This window comes from Malus sylvestris, chromosome 1 (genome assembly GCF_916048215.2).
Source record: "Malus sylvestris chromosome 1, drMalSylv7.2, whole genome shotgun sequence".
NCBI classification, from domain to species: domain Eukaryota; kingdom Viridiplantae; phylum Streptophyta; class Magnoliopsida; order Rosales; family Rosaceae; genus Malus; species Malus sylvestris.
Genome location: NC_062260.1, coordinates 27,325,067 through 27,346,693, shown reverse-complemented (window position 1 = coordinate 27,346,693; position 21,627 = coordinate 27,325,067). Strand labels below are relative to the sequence as shown.

The 21,627-nt window shown below is 39.2% G+C and overlaps 2 protein-coding genes and 1 long non-coding RNA gene across 4 annotated transcripts; 2 read left to right on the top strand and 1 right to left on the bottom strand.

Annotated features, from left to right (window-relative positions):
• Window positions 1-3,405: 3,405 nt before the first annotated feature.
• On the top strand, window positions 3,406-5,207 carry LOC126616071 (uncharacterized). Its single transcript, XM_050284038.1, has 3 exons — window positions 3,406-3,759; window positions 4,169-4,223; window positions 4,521-5,207. Exons 1-3 carry the CDS (start codon window positions 3,490-3,492, stop codon window positions 4,943-4,945), a joined length of 750 nt encoding a protein of 249 aa, XP_050139995.1. The 5' UTR covers window positions 3,406-3,489; the 3' UTR covers window positions 4,946-5,207.
• Window positions 5,208-5,493: 286 nt separating this feature from the next.
• LOC126616056 (uncharacterized) lies at window positions 5,494-15,657 on the bottom strand. 2 transcript variants are annotated; one of them, XM_050284019.1, is made up of 14 exons: window positions 15,479-15,657; window positions 15,224-15,371; window positions 14,977-15,080; window positions 14,815-14,878; window positions 14,501-14,646; window positions 14,227-14,364; window positions 14,026-14,127; window positions 7,207-7,318; window positions 6,775-6,915; window positions 6,610-6,647; window positions 6,426-6,518; window positions 6,114-6,197; window positions 5,894-6,043; window positions 5,494-5,798 (listed from the first exon to the last, which is right to left on the bottom strand). In XM_050284019.1, the coding sequence occupies exons 1-14, from the start codon at window positions 15,548-15,550 to the stop codon at window positions 5,664-5,666; spliced, it is 1,527 nt and encodes a 508-aa protein (XP_050139976.1). In that variant the 5' UTR covers window positions 15,551-15,657; the 3' UTR covers window positions 5,494-5,663. The 2 variants fall into 2 exon arrangements, with proteins under 2 accessions (XP_050139976.1, XP_050139984.1); XM_050284027.1 differs by having other exon boundaries at window positions 14,233-14,364.
• Window positions 15,658-17,514: 1,857 nt separating this feature from the next.
• On the top strand, window positions 17,515-18,515 carry LOC126616076 (uncharacterized). The gene is made up of 2 exons (XR_007620998.1): window positions 17,515-17,892; window positions 18,013-18,515. It is a non-coding gene; the product is annotated as an uncharacterized LOC126616076 (long non-coding RNA).
• The last annotated feature ends 3,112 nt before the right edge of the window (window positions 18,516-21,627 follow it).

Sequence of the window (21,627 nt, the reverse complement as noted above, 5' to 3'; positions counted from 1 at the left end):
TATAAACACATATATATACACATATCATCAAAACTCAGCTCATATCCATCAACATAACATCTCAGAAATAATATGCCACGCCATGCCAAATATAATCAGAAATGCATCAATATCAATCAGGTGAAATAATAAATCAACCGGAGACCCTACAATGGTCCTGTACGGCTGATTCTAAAGCTCAACATCCCACTCAGCCGGAGTCACCACAGTGACCTATACGGCCCTGCCGGAGTCACCAACTGTGACATGTACAACACTACACTGCACATCACTCGAAACTACGTATAGTAGTCTGTACGATGAAAGGTGTATAAATACGCTCTAGTGCTTCTCTCATCAATCATCAGCGCGCATAACTAAGGTCACCCACTAGTCGGAATCACATCTAGTGATCTATACGACTAGCATGTCGGAACCCTCACATGGTCTGTACGACATCCACCTACTTGGATCCAAGACGAGCGTGCGGTGTGGTGAATAATAATATAAGCACTAACACCTAGGGTGCAAGTTATGAGCTTTCAATGCAATTCTTATAAAATAACTCATCTGAATAATATAAAAACTCACATGTGCGTCCACCGCGTCAATTAACATATATATGCATCAATTATCAAACTAAATATCTCAACATTTGCATGCATGGCAATTTAAATCATAATTTTCATATAAACGCATTTTCTGGGAAAAACAGTTGTATATAGGTAATACGAAAACAAAACTACCCACTCACTGATAAGTCGATGGGTCGTAACCCCCGTGACGTCCCTGGATGCGCTCGTCCTCGAGATAAGTGTCACCTATATGCGAAACAACTATAAAAACGTTAATTTAAACACATAACCAACAATTCAAAATAACTTCTCATACGATGCTCAATTTAGGTATATGAATATACCACATCGACCTACTCGACGTCACGGACGTCGACAAATTTTTAAATAAATTTTTGGAGGCCGCACGTGCCCCCACGTGCCAGGACAGGCACGGGGACACGTGCCCCCACGCGCATCATCCCCAACCTTGGTTCGCCGGAGTGGTTTTTCCGGCGGCCGGTTTCCGGCCAAACTTTAAACGCCTTGTTCTTCTTCGTTTCTCAACCATTTTCTTCGTATTTTATACCAAAATGAAGCCCCAAACATGTAGAATCACGATACACTATTTTTAAGCTCCAAAAACAACTAAATCTCACCGGAAAAATCCAAGCAAAACCGGCCAAACTCAACCCTCGTGATCCCGACGTCCAAATCCTTCAAACGAAACACTCCGAGCTTCCTTGGGACCTCACTAAGCTCACTATAAGCTTAGAATTCCCTGAAACACAACATTTCACGTGTGCATGAACAGTGACCAAAAATGGGGGGTTCGGGTTCACGTGAAATCGAAGGTTCCACGCCCTAAAACTAGCACCAATTAACTCAAAACATCACGAGGATGAAGATTCTTACCTTGTTTACTTCGATCCACTGAGTTTTGGGGGGTTTTGGGTGAGGCCGTACAATATGGGTGTGAGAGAGAGAGTGTCGAGATGGAGGAGAGAGAGAGAGCTACGGGATAGAGAGAGGGTAAGGGTTTAGATGGCCCCTTTCAATCCACACCATCCATCATCTAAATCCCTAACCAAAATTAACAAAAACCAAATTTAATAATCCAACTCATCTTATTTATTTTCTTCCAAAACATATCTAAGGTTAAACCAAATAATGTCACACACATACCTTAATACCCGCTAAGGGTAAATCCGTCATTTCACGTCCTTAATAAGAAAATCCCGGGACGGGCTGTGACATAATTGGCGCCGCTTTCATATTTACTTGCAACGGTTAGCAGTTGTATGTTAAATTATTTTTTAATTTAAATGTCCAATTACTAGTACAACTTAGTTTGAGATAGTTACATGCATGTATAAATGCACATTTACCATCTCTAATAGGAAGCTTATATTTGGGGCACCCATTATATTTGTCCCACATTGGGGGAGAATTGAGCTTGCATGTGCTACACCCATTATATTTGTCCCACATCGGCTGTGGGAGAGGTTTAAGTAATCAAACATGCTTATAAAAGCAACATGCCCACATAGAACCAATCATCTTTTTGGGCCTTAATTAAATATTCTTTTTAAATTTTTGGCCAAAAAAAAAAGATAACAAGATTCAAAAATTTTAGCCCGGCCCTGGCCCTATGGCTCTTTTTTGTCCAATGGGGCCCATGAGTCATTAGGCCTAGCTCTTGATTGGAGACGGTTTTAGAGCTATTTTCGACCATCTGAACCCTTTAGTTGGAGATTGCCTAATAACTGGTAAGGAAAAAGCCATAGCTAGTTTCATAGTAACACTAAAAAGCAACCTCAAACTAATAAGGTTCTTTGCTTTGCGAGGATCAGGAGAAAGCACTCGTGCAAATATATAAATAGGAGCGAAGCAACTTGGATTGACTCGATATTCTATAAGTACAAATTTTGTATTGACACAAGCTTGGAAATGCTTATTGAGAAAAATACTTATGATTCAAAAAGTATTTTAGGAGATGAATTATATCAATAAACAAACATGTTTTATCATGAATTGATTAATAATATTAAATGATATCGTGACACTTATACCGAAAAAATTCTCATACTATAGGTGTAAAATCAATAAACAAAAAGACGTGTTATATCATGAATTGATTGATAATATTAAATGATATCGTGACAGTTACACCAAAAAACTCCTCATACTATCGAGTATTTAGTTAGAATTATGATACATCCATAATTTAATTTCATCTCAATCCAATTATGAAACAAAAGAACAAAAAGAGAGGACCATAATATGGAGGAATTTTTCAGGGTGCAAGGCACACAACTCGGTATACCAAAAATATTATAATACAAGTGGTTGAAATTTTTATCTTTCCAATTATTTATAGGGGTGTGATATCCACACACCCCATTTTACTTCTCACACACCCTTCTAATTTTCGGCCGTCGGATCGGATGAATGGAAGAATATCAACGGACAAAAATTAAAAAGGGTGTGTGAGAAGTAATTTAGGGTGTGTGGATAGCACACCCCTATTTATATTATAACACGTAATGTACAAAAGCGTGTTTTGAAAAAACTGAAAAGTCTTCTCCATTATATGGGCCAATGCTTTCTCCGATATTTGGGGACATAAGAAAGCCCATGGTATAGCACTCATATATTTTCAGGCTTTCAGCCGTATGGCCCAACCAATTCTGTCGTACGACAACAATATTACAACGGATGAGGATTCTCTTTGTTCATGTTAGAGATTCTCACACTCTAACTCTTTATAGTATATAATGCTTTTATCGTATATAATACGGTTAATTTTTATTAATTACTATATATATTTAATTTTAAATGATTTCTACCCGAAGTGAATAACTAAGATATGAGAATTATAGGACACTTTTCTTTTCGACACCTTGCGGAAAGGGTCACCGCTTTCGTCAATCTCGAGTGGAAAGAAAAGAAATCCATGGAAGTAGCAAAACCAAAAGGTGTTGAAATCGCAAAGGGACACGTAACAGCAAGGCCACATGGCGCCCCGCGACCACCGAGCTCCGCCCAACAAAAACCCAAACCCAAATCCACCACCACTTCCTCTCTTCCTCCTCGCCGCAAGAAACGAAAGCCCATCACCAATTTCAACATGGACCTCCACCTCCACCACCACCACCACCACCATCACTCCCCACATTTCAAAATTTGCGCTCTCGTTCATCGGCTTCGTCCCCGATTTATTGAGGTAACAAAGTTTATGTATTAAAGTTCTTGTTTTTTATATCAAGTTTTGGTATTTGCTTTAATGGGTCTCTGTTACATTTTTTTTATATTTTTATATTTTTGTGGGTTTTTGGCTTTGTGGGGTTGGTGTGTGATGTGTTTTTGGCATTTGGTATCTGTTAATCATGTGATTTTCTTGAATTAGAAAATTAATGCATTGATTTGCTTCATGGGTTTTGCTTCTTTTGGAAGTTTAGGCAATTTCTTGCCCACAATTTGTTCGCTAAAAGAGGAGAGAGAGAGAGAGAGAGAGAATAGTAGAAATGTTTGAGGGTTTTGTATAATATTTTGATTGAACTCCACTCCAGATTTTCTCTGTTTATGTTTGGATCACTAATGTTGTGGAAGATCAATTTTTTATCTGTATGCAGATTCTTCGAACACCGGATTTTCGGAATTGTAAAGCGGCTGATGAAATTCGAAAGGGTGAGTTTTTATAAATATATAATTGCATTCCATATATGTTCATGGAGTACTTGGCCTACATTCTGTGCTTGGACTCACTTTTCGTCGAGGTTTCTCGTATAAGCAGTGTTCCTTCATCTGAAACTCCACTTGTAATTACCCGGATAGTTTGAACTTGAAGCATTTAGCATTGTGGCTATGCTCGCGCGAAAGCACGATAGGTTGATCGATTTCATTCAGTGTTTCATGGGTTGATCGATTTCTTTTGGAAGTTTCGGATGCATGTTTGACAAAACCATGTAAACATGCAACTTGCAGAACTGAAGCTTTTGATGGAGCTACACAAACAGATGGCCAAGGATACCGGCACACAGAGGAAGTTTGTGCCAGAACATCAGCATCCGTCACGTGACAGCGTGCCTGCGAAAGAAAACCAAGATGGGAAAGGGCCGCAGCTGCTTCAACCAAGGTGCTCAGTTCAAAATTCTGTGCAAGGTAACAGTACTCGACCGGCTCTTCTCAGCGCAAATAAGAAACCAGTTGATTTCAAACTACAGGGAAGCTACATTGTGGGTGGTTCAGCTTTTGGTTGGAACTTCATCACATTTTCCGCAGGCAGCACTAAACCAGTCTATTATGGGGTGACCAAGGAGGCATATCGAAGCGGCAACGATCGATTGGGAGACGCTAATCTGGCTATAACGACCGAGTTTTCTGATTGTACATCGTCCGTAGCAGTGTGAGTGAGAAGCCGGCAGTAAAACCGGTTGCTTTTGCATCTTATTAGGGAAAAGGCTACACATTAGAATGCTGATGGCAAAAGAGGTTTTGTATAGACATTTTGTGAGAGAGATCCAAGTGTGCAGTAAGTCTGCTAAAATAGGTGAAGTTTAGTTGTCTTTTGCAAATGGTAATCTGCTCCTACCATTTTGGGACTCAGTTGTGAAACACGAACTTCGCTTTTTTATATGATCCAATTTGAAATGGTTTGTCATTTTTATTACACATGACATGGTTGGCACAATTCCATAAGGGATACGTGTTTTTTGACAACTAAAAACGTTTCTGATTATGTTTTTGAATCATGAAAATGTTTTATGGCCAGTGTATATAAGTGAAAATATCGATATGGAAATTTACAAAAATATGGATGAATAACCAATATCACATGCTTTCAATATAAATTAGGAAAATTGCAGCAAGTCGGGTTGAGGTATTCATTGATTTTCTTATATCTTGCTGATAAAGAATAAAGTTTGCATTTCACATCCATTTTTATATTGACCCTTGATTTTTCAGATATTTCAACAGAAATATCAATAGTTTCGTGAATATTTTTAAAACTGTTTATAGAAACACTGCCAACGGATTTTTCAAGGAACACTCCTTAAGTTTTCATAAAAAATTGAACATGTTTTATTTTAATAAATAATAATAATAAGAGTTACAATTAGTGTAGGGTCAGAAGTCATGGAAGAGCATGATAGCATCATCAATCTTCAAAAGGGTTGCGTGCATAACATAAACCACATTTCTAAATCGTTGCCATTGTTTCCCTAATGGCCCCGTTCGTTTGTGCGCCGGGAGAAGTTGTACCTGCAATATGAGACAACTTCGTTGTTCAGATTACGAACCCGAACCGTTCCAAAACTGGGCAAACTAGAACCTAAACGTTCCAAATTTTCACGAACCTCTTTAATTTGTTCATCCTCGTATGCCAGTCGAAGAGTCAGATTCAGCGCAGCGTGGAACATCTCGTCTAAAACATGTTTCCATACAATGGGCTTGTTTACCTTCCACACCAAGAATTGTGCCTGTCTGGCTCCCGTCACAGCTAATCTCTGCAACGAGATGAAACATTGTGAATGAGTGTGCATGTGCGCGTGGGACGTAAAAAGGGAAGTGCTTTACCTCCATAAGCAAGTACTCATCCTTCCACAGCTTATACAGAATTGTGGGAGTTTCCTTCTTTTCAACGAGTGTCATATCTGAAATCTATAAGGTACTGGAGTAACCAACCAAAATATCAAATGTGCTATTCTAACAACAAAAACCTTGACTCGCTTCAAACACGTTAAATTCCATGGTCATTTTGCCAACGATCGTAGTAAACTGAATAATTCATCATACAGAGTTCAGAGAAGAGCAATATATAAAAAATTGTAATGATATGGAGGAAACATTCGGAGTTCCCAGCAAGGGAACTCATAACAATGTTAATACCTTATCCGTCTCAATTGCACGACTTGAAGTGGACAGTAGCCGAAATATTTTATAAGCATCTCTCCCAAATCTTTTCAAAACAATTGACTCCACCTGCAGAAAAGAGAAGGTACTTGGACATCGGTCCTGGTGATTAAAAATGAATTTTCATATTATCTTAAAAGAACAAAATATCAGAAAAAACCTCATCATTCCGAGCCAGCTCAAGAATTTTCTTCAAGTCTGTACAAGAAATAAATGTGTCAATGAAAACCCAGTACAAACTATAACTATATTATCCATAAGAAAGAAGTAAAAAAATAAAAAATAAAAAACAGAAATCAATTGTATGAGAAGAAGCGGATTGTACCAACACTATACAACTCATCCTCATCTACATCCCTTTCATCGCACAACAGGCTGAGGGAAGCTTTGACGCGATCACATGTCAAATTACGACCAGCTTCACTGTTTATCACCTCCTCATAAATGGTACTAAATGATACAGGAACTGTAAAATCAATCAGCAAAACAATGAATGAAACTATTCCTTGGTTTCATTTATTAAGCTTTCATGCTTGGTCATTCTCCTCCCCAATTACTATCATTGAATTGTTTGTATTTTAAGTAATTCTGAATCAACGCTTTCTTGGCCTATAGAAATCATTAAGGTTTCATGTTATTTCTAAACTCATTACCACCACCAATGGCACACTAATTCTGAATCAACATTTTGTTGGCCGATAGAAATTGAACTGAAAATAACCAATCCACCACACAATAATCCAAACTTCCAGTTTACCTGAATTTTCTGTCTTTACTTTCTTTTCTGCAGTTCTAGTTGACTTAAGCATTGCCCTTAAGACAAGTGCAGCTCCATCATCCAGACGTGCTCTCACATTCTCAACGCAAACCTAGACCACAATATGAAAATTTATTTTCACTTCAGGTAGACTATGCAGTAAAATAAAAATAAAAAGGAATGCATCTCATAACAAAATAAAGGTCGAGTATGGGAACACAATTAATAGTGCAAAGAAAGAACTCGGGTAGTATTTGGACATTCCACAGAGGATTGCCCTTTACATAATTAATTCCTTTTTGTCAACCAAGCAATGCCCATTTGGATGTTCAGTCTAATCCAATGTTCATTTCCATGAACCAAACGCTACTTTACAATTACAAAAGAGAGAAAAGTTTGAACTTTGAACTCAAATGCAAACCTGACATGTAGTTTTCAAAAAGCATGGCAACATTTAACTCACTCTTGACCTGCTAGTCAACAAAAACCTAACTATCTCTACCAGTTAGTATCAATAGAGCATACAAAGCATCCGCATAAACAAAATTCAGATTATGCCAAAACATTCTCAACATATATTGTTTAACTAGAAAATCCAACTGCTCTCATTAGTATACAACAACAACAACAACAAAGCCTTTTCCCACTAAGTGGGGTCGGCTATATGAATCCTAGAACGCCATTGGGCTCGGTTTTGTGTCATGTCCTCCGTTAGATCCAAGTACTCAAGTCTTTTCTTAGGGTCTCTTCCAAAGTTTTCCTAGGTCTTCCTCTACCCCTTCGGCCCTGAACCTCTGTCTCGTAGTCACATTTTCGAACCGGAGCGTCAGTAGGCCTTCTTTGCACATGTCCAAACCACCAAAACCGATTTTCTCTCATATTTCCTTCAATTTTGGCTACTCCTACTTTACCTCGGATATCCTCATTCCCAATCTTATCCTTTCTCGTGTGCCCATACATCCCATGAAGCATCCTCATCTCCGCTACACCCATTTTGTGTACGTGTTGATGCTTCACCGCCCAACATTCTGTGCCATAAAAACATCGCTGGCCTTATTGCCGTCCTATAAAATTTTCCCTTGAGCTTCAGTGGCCTACGACGGTCACACAACACGCCGGATGCACTCTTACACTTCATCCATCCAGCTTGTATTCTATGGTTGAGATCTCCATCTAATTCTCCGTTCTTGCAAGATAGATCCTAGGTAGCGAAAACGGTCACTTTTTGTGATCTTCGCTAGATTGCTCCGGTCATTAGTGTGGATAAGTATATAAATGGATAGAGATAGGAAAGCAATCACAAGATGTACGTGGTTCACCCAGATTGGCTACGTCCACGGAATAGAGGAGTTCTCATTAATTGTGAAGGGTTTACACAAGTACATAGGTTCAAGCTCTCCTTTAGTGAGTACAAGTGAATGATTTAGTACAAATGACATTAAGAAATATTATGGGAGAATGATCTCGTAACCACGAAACTTCTAAGTACTGGAGTGTGGTATCGTCTTGACTTTCCTTATCTGTCTCATAGGTAGATATGGCATCTTCTCTTGAAGTACTCTTCCTCCATCCAGGGGTGGTATCTGTAACTGGTGGAGATGCACAAGGTAATGTATCAATGTCACTTGAAGCTTACTTGTAGTTTCAGGCTTGGTCAAGCGCGATACAAACCATGTATTAGGAGTCCCCCAAGTCGCCGAGCTAGGGGATCTGCTGAAAGAGGTGACAGACAAGGTAAGCAATCAGAGCTCTGGCTGATTGTTCACATTCTCCCTATCTTGCAGGCAGCATGAAGGATAAAGAGAAGAAAAATGAGAAGAGATGATATGGGATACTTTTGCTTTTGAAGAAGTAACTTTCCACAGGCTTATTCTTGAACTGGGCTGGAGGGTTTTCTGGTTTCCTCCAGAGATAAGGCCGACTGAAGAATTTGAGGGTCAAAACAAGTCCATCAAATCTAGAGTACGTTCGACCCTGCTGATATGGGATACTTTTGCTTTTGACAGAGTAATGGATGTATCGGCACGTGTGCTGTTACGCTTGTCTCCACATGCTTCCTTGTATCCTTCTCACTTGCCCTATCTGTTCCTCAGGCAGATGCGGGATCTTCCCTGGAAGCATAAGATGTTGAAGGTGAGTACTCGAGAGCAATGCCAGGTAAGTAATCAGGTAAGGGGTTCCAGGCAGTCAGTTCCTGGCTGGAAGCTTGATTCCAAGTGCTGACTGATTGCTCTCTTTCTCCTTGTCTTGCAGGTAAGAACAAGGCCAAAGGAAAAGACAGGGAAAAAGCATGATATGGGATACTCTTGCTTTTAACCCTGATGATATGAGATATTCTTGCTCTAGTATAGCTTGTTTACAGAGGTATTATCGGGGGGAAAGAAAGCTGAATATTTCGAAAGGCTTCGTTGGGAGTGCCCTCTCAGATAAGAGGAAGGGTTGAGCATTTTTGCAGGTCTGCATGTCCGTTGGGGATGGAGGTCGACATATATAGGAGTCTCCCTAACATCAAGTAATAATGCTATTCCTTTACCCTGCTTGGTCATAGCACGGTAGTGGGAGCTGCCAGCTTCACAAGTTTTAACTTTGTCAGAGCACTTTGAAAAAGTGGTCTGTGGTATCTAGAAAGCTGATGTTGCGTGTGAAGATTACAGACAAACTTTATCCAAGGAGATCCAGCTCTTGAAGTTGGGAAAGTGGTGCCTCTTCGGTTTTCGAACAAGCAATCCTGTCGGGGATCTGGCTCTCGAGATTCGGAGAACGATGCCTCTTCGATTTTTGAGAAAGCAATCCTACTGGGGGTCTGGCTCTCGAGATTCGGAGAGCGGTGTCTTCGATTTTTGAGAAAGTAATCATGTTGGGAGTCTGGCTCTCAAGATTCGGAGAGCGGTGCCTCTTCGATTTTGGAGCAAGCAATCTTGTTGGGAGTGTTTTCTCGAATGTGAGTAAAGGTTGGGCATGTTTGCTAGTCTACCTTGCCACGAAGCATAGAGGTTGACACACAGGGACTTTCCAATTATCCAGCAGTGGTACTGTTCCTTTACCCTCTCTTCGATTTTTGAGAAAGTAATCATGTTAGGAGTCTGGCTCTCGAGATTCGGAGGGCGGTGCCTCTTCGATTTTGGAGCAAGCAATCTTGTTGGGAGTGTTTTCTCGAATGTGAGTAAAGGTTGGGCATGTTTGCTAGTCTACCTTGCCACGAAGCACAGAGGTTGACACACCAGGACTTTCCAATTATCCAGCAGTGGTACTGTTCCTTTACCCTTGTGGGTAATAATATGGTAGCTAGACCTTCAAAATTTATGTGTCTAAACTTTGTTAGTGTTGTTTCTTTGCTAATCTTTTACCCTTCTTGGTCAGAGTGATGTAGTGGGAGCTGCAAGCTTCACGTGTCTCAACTTTGTCAGAGAACTTTGTCAGAGAACTTTGGCAGAGTTATATGTGGTACCCATGAGCTACTGTTGCGTGTGGGAAGTGGGTGATTGAACAGTACGATTCATGTGCTTTCTACTTCGCCAGAAATCTTCGACAGAATGCCCATAATTTCCGTAAAGCTGAGTGTGCGTGTGACAGGTGCTGACAGGGCTGGAAAAGTAGGTGCCTCTTCGATTTCTGAGATCGGCCCTCGTGGTCTCTGAGCAGCCCAGCTTTTGAGAAAGCAAGCCTCTTCGATTTCTGAGATCGGCCTTCGTGGTCTTTGAGCAGCCCAGCTTTTGAGAAAGCACACGACTCTTCGATTTCTGAGATCGACCCTCGTGGTCTCTGAGCAGCCCAGCTTTTGAGAAAGTAAACGCCTCTTCGATTTCTGAGTAGGCGCCTCTTCGATTTCTGAAGCTTTATCGAGTGCAGATTTTTATAGGGGCTGACATTAAGTTCCAAAGCACACTTGAATATCCACCAGTAGAAGCTCCATTCTTGCACTTCTAAGATCTTGATTTGTCCGACCTCTTCTCTCTTCAACACCTTTGAAAATGTCTGGCCCCTCCGACCGTCGTTTTGACTTGAACCTTGTTGAAGAGGCAGCCCCGCCTTCTCCAGACAACATATGGCGCCCATCCTTCGTCTCCCCTACTGGTCCTCTTACCGTTGGGGATTCCGTGATGAAGAATGATATGACCGCTGCGGTAGTGGCCAGGAACCTTCTCACTCCCAAAGATAACAGACTACTTTCCAAACGGTCTGATGAGTTGGCTGTTAAGGATTCTCTGGCTCTTAGTGTTCAGTGTGCAGGTTCTGTGTCAAATATGGCCCAACGGCTATTTGCTCGAACCCGCCAAGTTGAATCATTGGCGGCTGAAGTGATGAGTCTCAAACAGGAGATTAGAGGGCTCAAGCATGAGAATAAACAGTTGCACCGGCTCGCACATGACTATGCTACAAACATGAAGAGGAAGCTTGACCAGATGAAGGAATCTGATGGTCAGGTTTTACTTGATCATCAGAGATTTGTGGGTTTGTTCCAAAGGCATTTATTGCCTTCGTCTTCTGGGGCTGTACCGCGTAATGAAGCTCCAAATGATCAACCTCTGATGCCTCCTCCTTCTAGGGTTCTGTCCAGTACTGAGGCTCCGAATGATCCCCCTCCGGTGCCTTCTCTTTCTGGGGCTCTACCGACTGCTGAGACTTCTCCTAAGCAACCTTTGTGAAGGCTCCCTCTTGTTTGTTTATTTTGACTCAAGTATATGTACATATTTGTAACTTATCGGAGATATCAATAAATAAGCTTTCCTTCATTTCAATGTATTGTGTTAAATACACCAAAGCCTTCTTCGCTAAGTTCTTTGAATTTTCTTTTGTTGAAGCTTGTATGTTGAAGCTTTGTGAGTGGAGCATGTAGGTTGAGGTAGTGTTCCCTTAATTTCCCGAGTGAGGAAAACTTCTCGGTTGGAGACTTGGAAAATCCAAGTCACTGAGTGGGATCGGCTATATGAATCTTAGAACGCCATTGTGTTCTGTCCTGTGTCATGTCCTCCGTTAGATCCAAGTACTCTAAGTCTTTTCTTAGGGTCTCTTCCAAAGTTTTCCTAGGTCTTCCTCTACCCCTTCGGCCCTGAACCTCTGTCCCATAGTCGCATCTTCTAATCGGAGCGTCAGTAGGCCTTCTTTGCACATGTCCAAACCACCGTAACCGATTTTCTCTCATCTTTCCTTCAATTTCGGCTACTCCTACTTTACCCCGGATATCCTCATTCCTAATCTTATCCTTTCTCGTGTGCCCACACATCCAACGAAGCATCCTCATCTCCGCTACACCCATTTTGTGTACGTGTTGATGCTTCACCGCCCAACATTCTGTGCCATACAGCATCGCCGGCCTTATTGCCGTCCTATAAAATTTTCCCTTGAGCTTCAATGGCATACGGCGGTCACACAACACGCCGGATGCACTCTTCCACTTCATCCATCCAGCTTGTATTCTATGGTTGAGATCTCCATCTAATTCTCCGTTCTTTTGCAAGATAGATCCTAGGTAACGAAAACGGTCGCTCTTTGGTATTTCTTGATCTCCGATCCTCACCCCTAACTCGTTTTGGCCTCCATTTGCACTGAACTTGCACTCCATATATTCTGTCTTTGATCGGCTTAAGCGAAGACCTTTAGATTCCAACACTTCTCTCCAAAGGTTAAGCTTTGCATTTACCCCTTCCTGAGTTTCATCTATCAACACTATATCGTCTGCGAAAAGCATACACCAAGGAATATCATCTTGAATATGTCCTGTTAACTCATCCATTACCAACGCAAAAAGGTAAGGACTTAAGGATGAGCCTTGATGTAATCCTACAGTTATGGGGAAGCTTTCGGTTTGTCCTTCATGAGTTCTTACGGCAGTCTTTGCTCCTTCATACATATCCTGTATAGCTTGGATATATGCTACTCGTACTCCTTTCTTCTCTAAAATCCTCCAAAGGATGTCTCTTGGGACCCTATCATACGCTTTTTCCAAATCTATAAAGACCATGTGTAAATCCTTTTTCTCATCTCTATATCTTTCCATCAATCTTCGTAAGAGATAGATTGCCTCCATGGTTGAGCGCCCTGGCATGAACCCGAATTGGTTGTCCGAAACCCGTGTCTCTTGCCTCAATCTATGCTCAATGACTCTCTCCCAGAGTTTCATTGTATGACTCATTAGCTTAATACCCCTATAGTTCATGCAATTTTGTACATCGCCCTTATTCTTGTAGATAGGCACCAAAGTGCTCGTTCGCCACTCATTTGGCATCTTCTTCGTTTTCAAAATCCTATTGAAAAGGTCAGTGAGCCATGTTATACCTGTCTCTCCCAAAACTTTCCACACTTCGATTGGTATATCGTCTGGGCCTACTGCTTTTCTATGCTTCATCTTCTTCAAAGCTACAACCACTTCTTCCTTCCGGATTCTACGATAAAAAGAGTAGTTTCGACACTCTTCTGAGTTACTCAACTCCCCTAAAGAAGCACTCCTTTCATGTCCTTCATTGAAAAGATTATGAAAATAACCTTTCCATCTGTCTTTAACCGCGTTCTCTGTAGCAAGAACCTTTCCATCCTCATCCTTGATGCACCTCACTTGGTTTAGGTCCCTTGTCTTTTTTTCCCTTACTCTAGCTAGTTTATAGATATCCAACTCTCCTTCTTTGGTATCTAGTCGCTTATACATATCGTCATAAGCCGCTAACTTAGCTTCTCTCACAGCTTTCTTCGCCTCTTGCTTCGCTTTTCTATACCTTTCACCATTTTCATCGGTCCTATCCTTGTATAAGGCTTTACAACAACTGCTCTCATTAGTATAAATGGATAATTATAATTCAAATAGAAAGCAGAAAGAAAACCAACCTTGTGCCTTAGACAGCGAATGAATTCCTCAAAATTAACACGCCAAAGAACCATTTCATTATTAGCAAATTCTTCATCCAACTCCAAAGCATCATGCTTGCGCTATAAGTTCAGAAAATAGCACATTTGGATAGAGAAGCCTTTTAACAACTCGCATATTAGAACAAACTATCCCTGGTGTCTACAAATGACCATACTTACACCAACCTTGTCCCCGGTACTCATACTACCCCCATGAGCATCGGTTTCAGAATCTGTCAGGATTGAAAATCTCATAGCTCCTGAAGGTGCTGCTGCTGCTACAACACGTTGTTCTATTGTCTCTGGTACTTCAACAATCTGTTAAAATTCCAAAAATGATTTAATAAATATACACAATTTTTTTAAAACAAACTAAAAAATGTGCAACTAAAGGAGGTGCTTAACCAAATATCTCTTTTCTTAATTTTGTAGCATATGAGTGGAGTATCTTTACCTTAGAAAACTTAGGACCTCGCTTCTTTGGAGCGTCTTTACTTGCTTCTTCAAGAACTACTTCAGGAGCCGGGCAGCGTTCCACAAAACGAGCGTCCACAAGTTTAAGAAAGCTTTTCTCAACAGTATCCTTAACTGCATATTCTCCTGTTTTGAAAAATAAAACAAAAACCCTTCATTTACAAAACAAAAAACATAGCAACTTAAGGGAACGGATACTAGTCGTACACTCAATCACAATGCACCCACTTAGTTGTAAATTCAAGCAAAAACAGTCAATAAAAAATGCAATCAAACACCAAGAAATGGGGTTACCTTCAGTTATTTGTTTTAGTGTAAGCCTACCATTCTCAAGCAAATCCTTAATAACCAGTTCACACTACAAGACAAATGAACAAAAGGCAGTATCTGAGAATTGATCCCTTAAAAATAAAAACAACAAACCAAAGTCAAAACCCAAAGAGGCAAAAAACTAACCTCTTTATCAAACTCCTGCGAAACAACCGTCATGAATTTGGAAAACCTCCCTCGATGGAGTATGTTATCGAACAGCGCTACATACTGAGTGAATTTCGGACCCTCTGAATCACATTCACAACAAACATTCACAAACCAAGTCACACACTTTATCATGCACATTGATCAAATCAATCAAACCCCAAAAGGGGACACAAAAATATCAGAGAACAGTCAGATTTTTAGGGTTAGGGTTTGAGAGAAGCACCTGCTTGGTCTACGGAGAAGGGCTGAACGCAGTTGTGCTGGATTAGGATAAGGAGGGAGTTCTTGACTTGCTGAGGGGTGAGCTCCGTGAACCCAATTAGGATTTTTAGGGTTAGGGGTCCTCTTTTGAGAAGACTTTCACACACTTTCTGCATCCGGAAACACATTAATCACTAATAATTACAGAAAAATTAGGAAAAAAAATATAGGGGAAAAAGGTGACCGCTTTGGAGAGCGAGAGAGAGAGAGAGAATACAGCGACGAGATTGCCGAAGTGAGAGGTGATGATGTGTACGGCGTACTTGACGCCGAAGTGGGTGGCCGGCATCTTCTTCTTTTTCAGTTGACGAGCGGCAAAGATGGGCGGGAAATAATCAGAACTCAGAAAGCTGCGCAGGCGAGAGTTGCAGGGTCTCAATTTTTTTGTGTTTTTTGTTTTTGGTTTCTTTAATTCAAACAAAGCCCATCGAGCCCTATTCAGCTAAAACGGGTCGATAAAGAACGCCCAAATTTTAACCGTTAGTTGGTGGTCCGTAATTTGGGCCTAATGACAGCCTCTATACTATATTTGTTAAGAGAAACATCAACCTTTTTTTTTTTTGGACGGAAAATACATCACCTCGATTCGTTAAATTTAAGGGGAAAGCATTTTCGCTGGATCTTTTCTTGGGGGATCTTATGATCTCACTTGTTCATCGTGTATTGTGCAGTAAAAAATTATTTTAAAATTTAAAATTTAAAATTAAATATAAATAGTACTTAACGAAAATTAACCGCACAATATAAAATCACGAAATCTCTAGGATCCCTAGAAAAAGGATTTTCCAACGGGATCCTTTTCCAAATTTAAAAGCATTGTTACTTTTGTAAAGAGTTTATAGCTCACTTTATTAGGAGCATCTACCTATACCCGAGATCCTTACTCGAATTCCCTCTTTCTTCATTATCGTTTGTATGGAAGAAAAATATCACCGATCACCTTTTAGAATTGATGGAAAGTTTAACAAATTTACTTCAAGGCGATGTATTGAGATGACGTCTCTTAGATATTTTATTTTCCCTATTTATGAATGATTGAAAACGAATATATGTCATATTCAATGTTGAGACTTGAGAGGGTAGTCATCACAGATTAAACTATGCATTTGCTAGTACTAGTTGTGCAACCTTGATCCTTAATTTCGTCTTAACACATTTTCTTTTCCATCGCATTATAAGACGTGGTTGTTAATAATTAAATTATTATTAAATGTTAATTAACATGTTTATTTCATATTGATGATGCATCACATAGTTTGTAAATATTGACTAAAAAATTGGTTTATCTAGCATTACTCTAAAACCGGTTCTTTTAGTATAAATATATATATAGACCCGGCTTCTCTGCCCTCCCACTTCCTATACACTCTCATCCCCTCCTATTTTGTGCGATCACGGTTAAGTTACGTCAACATTTTATATTGATTTTTTTATAGAGATAATAAGACAAAAAACAATAGTAATATAAAATGTTGACATAACTTAACCGTGATCTCATAAATAGAAAGGGATGAGAGTGTATGGGAAGTGGGAGGACAGAGAAGCAGGTCCAATATATATTTGCCCAAAATAATTAAAAATAATAAATAAATGAGGAAGTCAAGTGTCATCATCTATAGAGGGAATAATACGGAGTTTTTTTGTACGAAGAATACCTGTGTGTTACAACTTTTACCTGCTTTATATCCAACAGGATCATTTTGGTAAAGATTCTAGAGATTCGTGAATAGTGTTTATTCATCATACATCGAACGGTCAGTTTTTGTCAAGTATTGTTTATGTTTATTTTTAAATAAAAATATTTAAATTAATTTATAACCGCACGATGTATGATGAACGAACATAATTCACGGATCACCAGGATCCTCACAAAGAGGATCCGGCCAGGATCCGAACTCGCTTTATATAAACATGCAAATACAATTCCATATTATCTTGTCGGTTCCCCTTACAACTAATTTACATACCCCGTTTAGAGATTGATTACTTTTGAACCGATTCAATGCCGTAGGCCACATATGTACATATATTTGTTAACCTAAAAAGAAACATTTAAAAAGAAAATATTAGCGAGATCGCATTTTTGTACTACATGGCGACACGTCATATTAGTTTAGTTGTATGCATCATTGATCACGTATGTGTTTAGCATTAATTTACAAAATGTGTGATCGCCAGCATTACTTGTTAGCTAACATTTAGTAGCTAGATAGATAGGAAAAGAAGCATCTCATGACTCATGCGAAAGCAAACCTTCCATCACATGAAACGCATGAATAGAAGAAAAAGGGAGCTTGTGCTTATAAGAGACAGCTAACCTCTTTCTTTTGTATATAACTCAACTGACCAAGAACCCAACAACCCAAATAACCAGTTCCTGAGACTTGGATCACCATATATGCCATATGCATGTTTCTTCTGAGAGCTAGGGTTTTGAAGAATACAGTAGTGCAGGTGGAGGCTTCCAAAGGGATCGCATTGATCTAATTGATCAGATATGTCAAACATCATCCGCATAGACATATGGTGGGTTATGTTTTCGTCTGTGTAGTCGGATCATGCGATCCCTTCGGACGTTTCCATCGTCAGCTCTAAATCTCTAACTCATGTGATATAAGTCGGTTTATCCAGGTATGAAATCGAAAGCAAACCTTCGTTACTTTGTGAATTAATTTGATGAATTTCTTGAGAACTTATTAACATCTTGGTTATTATTTAGTTACTTTTAATATTCTCTTGTTAAATTTGCAGATGGTTATTGGGTGAAGCATGAATGTTTGCAGAAACTACCTCTCACTAGCTAGGTTTTGTTTAACTGGAAAATAACTGCAAAAAACATATCCATCTAACTGCAAATAATAGCTAGGGTTCTTAGTTTGTTCCATTATCTTCGTAGTTTCCGTACAATTCAGTTCACCATGTGCCTGCTGTGATCACCCAGGGCTAAAAGATCGACCATCTCACTATCCATTTTTGTTTTTTTAAATTCATAGTCTTGCATATTATCATGTCAAGAAACTGTGATGTTCTACATTCACTGAACTACAATTAGGAACAGTCTTCTTACACAACAGAATTAATCCTGCACGAGATATTTTCTCAGACAAATGTTGAAGGCAAGAACCAACATGATTGTGTCTCATCGACAAATTTAGTACTAAACAGTAATTGTTGTCGGATAATTTCATGCCCCATGAGCAATGGGGCCTCAAAGCCAATGATAGTTGAACCACTATGATTAATTATTGCCCTGATTTCTTTTGTCGTTCTGGAATCAGGGCCAATTATATATATATATATATATATATATATATATATATATGTATGTATGTATGTATGTATGTATGTATGTATGTATATACACATATATATATGAACACATGTACTCATAGACATGGCAGGTGTGAAGGAACCCCCCACATGATTCATGAACGAATATTTATCACAGTCGTCGGCTTGTTAGCTAGCGACTCGTTTCTATCAATCTGTGCACTGCATCATATTCCCAAGTTAATTCGAATGAGAATTGGCATGTTGGCGATCACGGTCGTCTCTGATATTAGTTTGTCTAGAAATGCCAAATTGGATGGTTAATTTAATTCATTCATAGAACATGAGATAAATACTTTCATATATTCATCACAAGCTTTGGACTTCAAGAATAAGAATTCCTCGGAGAGTAAGAAATGCATATTGATTAAAAAAGAAAAAGGTTTGAAAAAATGAAATTGGATCTCATTGGAAAGAAATGGTCAAGAAGCCTACACCATCTCTCATTGGAAAGAAATAGGAAATTGTAGCAATGGTTTCTCAACTTTAACTCAATTGGAGTAATGGTCCATCAACTAAAAATTCATGACCATGGGTCCCTTAACTCCTTAAAATGTGCAACTATGGTCATTTTCATCAACTCAGTAGAACTTTCGTCAAAATGAGTCACATGTCTTGCACATGAGGCTGAATCAAGGAGTAAATATGTAAAACCAAATGAGAAAAATTGTAGCAATGATCCTTCAACTTTAACCCAACTAGAGAAATGGTTCCTCAACTTTAACTCAATTGGAGCAATGGTCCCTCAACTTTAACCCAACGGTAACAATAGTCCTTCCAACATAACTCAGTTTGACGGAGTTAACGAAAAGGACCATAGCTACATATTTTGATAAGTTAATGAACCAATGATTATAAATTTTTAGTTGAGAGACTATTTGTTACAATTTTCTCGAAAATAAATGGTTAAGAAGCCCACACCATCTCAATGAGAGCTCGATAACAGAAGCCCAGACAATGTCTAAAAGTCACAGGCTCACAGATTGCATGCATGGAATTGCAATTCAATACCTCGATTCCATGCAAACAAACCCTAAACCATAAACCCTTTGTGCAACCCTACCTCTGTAACCATGTTGGTTCATCAATAAAATCTCGCTATTGTTTTTTGTAAAAGAAAAAAGGTCTTTCATATCCATTATCAACGATCACGGCGGTAGTTCAGTGGTTAGGGACAAATTACAAGTCCATATTCCACATGGCACGTCTTGTGTTCGATTTTTAGAGCTAGTGAATTACACAGTGGTGGCCAAGGGAAGGTTGAAATGCCTCTGTGAGTCTTCTTGGCTCTCAGAATGATGGATTGTTATGACGAAGCCACAAACTGACCCCTTATAATGCATTTGTGAGTCTTCTTGGCTCTCGGAATGGTGGATTGCCATGACAAATCCACCAATTAGCCCCTTATTTTGGAGAAGAAAAAAAAACACCAATTATCAAATATTGTTAAATAAAATTGTGACTGAGGTCCAAAGCAATCAATGTGTATCATGTTAAATATTTTGTGTCACAAATAGTGCATCATCATGTCGACAGATTTGCATCCGCATTACGTAGACACCAGGAGCTAACCTTATGTTGCAGGATAGTTTCTCTCGTTCGTACTTACGACTTAATGGCTAACACAATCATTTCAACTATCGTTTCAGTTAGTTAAAGCGCTTAACTAAAAATTCAAAAGTAAATTAGGTCTCATCACACTACTGTTCCCACTCCCGGAGTTAATTCCGGGTAACAAAAAGGCTTTTTAGCAAAAATGGTCTCTGAGATTTGCATAACACATCACTTCGGTCCTTGAGATTATCCACCATCCATTATTTTGGTCATTCCGTTAAAAACTCTGTTAAGTGTCCCGGAGATTTTGACCGGAAGTTTGAGCAATTTTCAAGGCTTCGTAACTCAATCGTTTCTTAACCAAATTCGACCCATAATATATCAAAATGAAGATAGGAAAGTATAGAACAAGATTATACCTATTTGGAAGCTCAATTATTACTGAGATGGCAGAAAAATAGTCTGAAAGGTGACTGTTCCGCGGGAAAACTGGAAAACTTGCCGGAAACTGGGTAAACTTTAAACATTCATAACTTCTTCAATACTCAACAAAATCGAGTGATTCAAAAACTAAAATCATACTTCTCAATGAGACGAAGAGAATGGTACCTTTTTAGACAGCTAATTGATGGTGGTTTGGCCGAAAAACTGCTCAAAAGTGGCTGTCTTGGTCTCGAGTTAGCCACTTTTGAGCCGTTTTTCAGCCAAACCACGGCGAATTAGCCATCAATAAAGGTATCATTCTCTCATTTTCGTTGAGAAGTATGATTTTCATTTTTGAATCACTCGATTTCGTTGAGTATTGAAGAAGTTATGAACGTTTAAAATTTACCCAGTTTCCGGCGAGTTTTCGAGTTTTCCCGCGGACTAGTCACTTTTCAGGCCATCTTCGGCAACCTTGGGCTTCCAAATAGATATAATCTTGTTCTACACTTTCCTATCTTCATTTTGATATATTATGGGTCGAATTTGATTCAGAAACAATTGAGTTAAGAAGTTTTGAAAATTGCCCAAACTTCCGGTCAAGAGCTCCAGGACACTTAACGGAGTTTTTAACGGAATGACCAAAATAATGGATGTTGGAGAATCTCATGGACCATTTTTATTGATTTTCAAATCTCATAAATCATTTTAGCTAAAAAGCCTAACAAAAATTCAAAGAGCTGTGAAAAGCATGGCTCCCTCGCCGTTTCACACTCACTCATTAGTTGGTCGTTAAATATGGCCGGGCATGGAATTTGTAGGTAAAAAAGGAGAATTCAGACTTAAAAGTCTAAAGTGATATCTTAGTCGGTTGATACCTAACAACAACAATCTCTAATTAATCATTGGTTAAAAATAAAGATTTGACTCCGCAAACCGCGGAGGAGAACATTCCATATTATGTGGAAGTAATTTTTCTTTATATATTTGAACTAATTTTTATGTATCTGAAACACATTCCCGTTGTATTATTATATTACTTCAATTATTGGATAACTT

Excerpts from the sequence above, each read along its gene's own strand:
- LOC126616071 (XM_050284038.1), top strand. The coding sequence starts at position 3,490 with ATGGAAGTAGCAAAACCAAAAGGTGTTGAAATCGCAAAGGGACACGTA. Across the intron at positions 3,760-4,168 it reads TTCGTCCCCGATTTATTGAG|ATTCTTCGAACACCGGATTT; the intron begins GTAACAAAGTTT and ends ATCTGTATGCAG. Across the intron at positions 4,224-4,520 it reads GGCTGATGAAATTCGAAAGG|AACTGAAGCTTTTGATGGAG; the intron begins GTGAGTTTTTAT and ends TGCAACTTGCAG.
- LOC126616056 (XM_050284019.1), bottom strand. The coding sequence starts at position 15,550 with ATGCCGGCCACCCACTTCGGCGTCAAGTACGCCGTACACATCATCACC. Across the intron at positions 14,879-14,976 it reads CGCAGGAGTTTGATAAAGAG|TGTGAACTGGTTATTAAGGA; the intron begins GTTAGTTTTTTG and ends TTTGTCTTGTAG. Across the intron at positions 5,799-5,893 it reads AGGATGAACAAATTAAAGAG|GTACAACTTCTCCCGGCGCA; the intron begins GTTCGTGAAAAT and ends CTCATATTGCAG.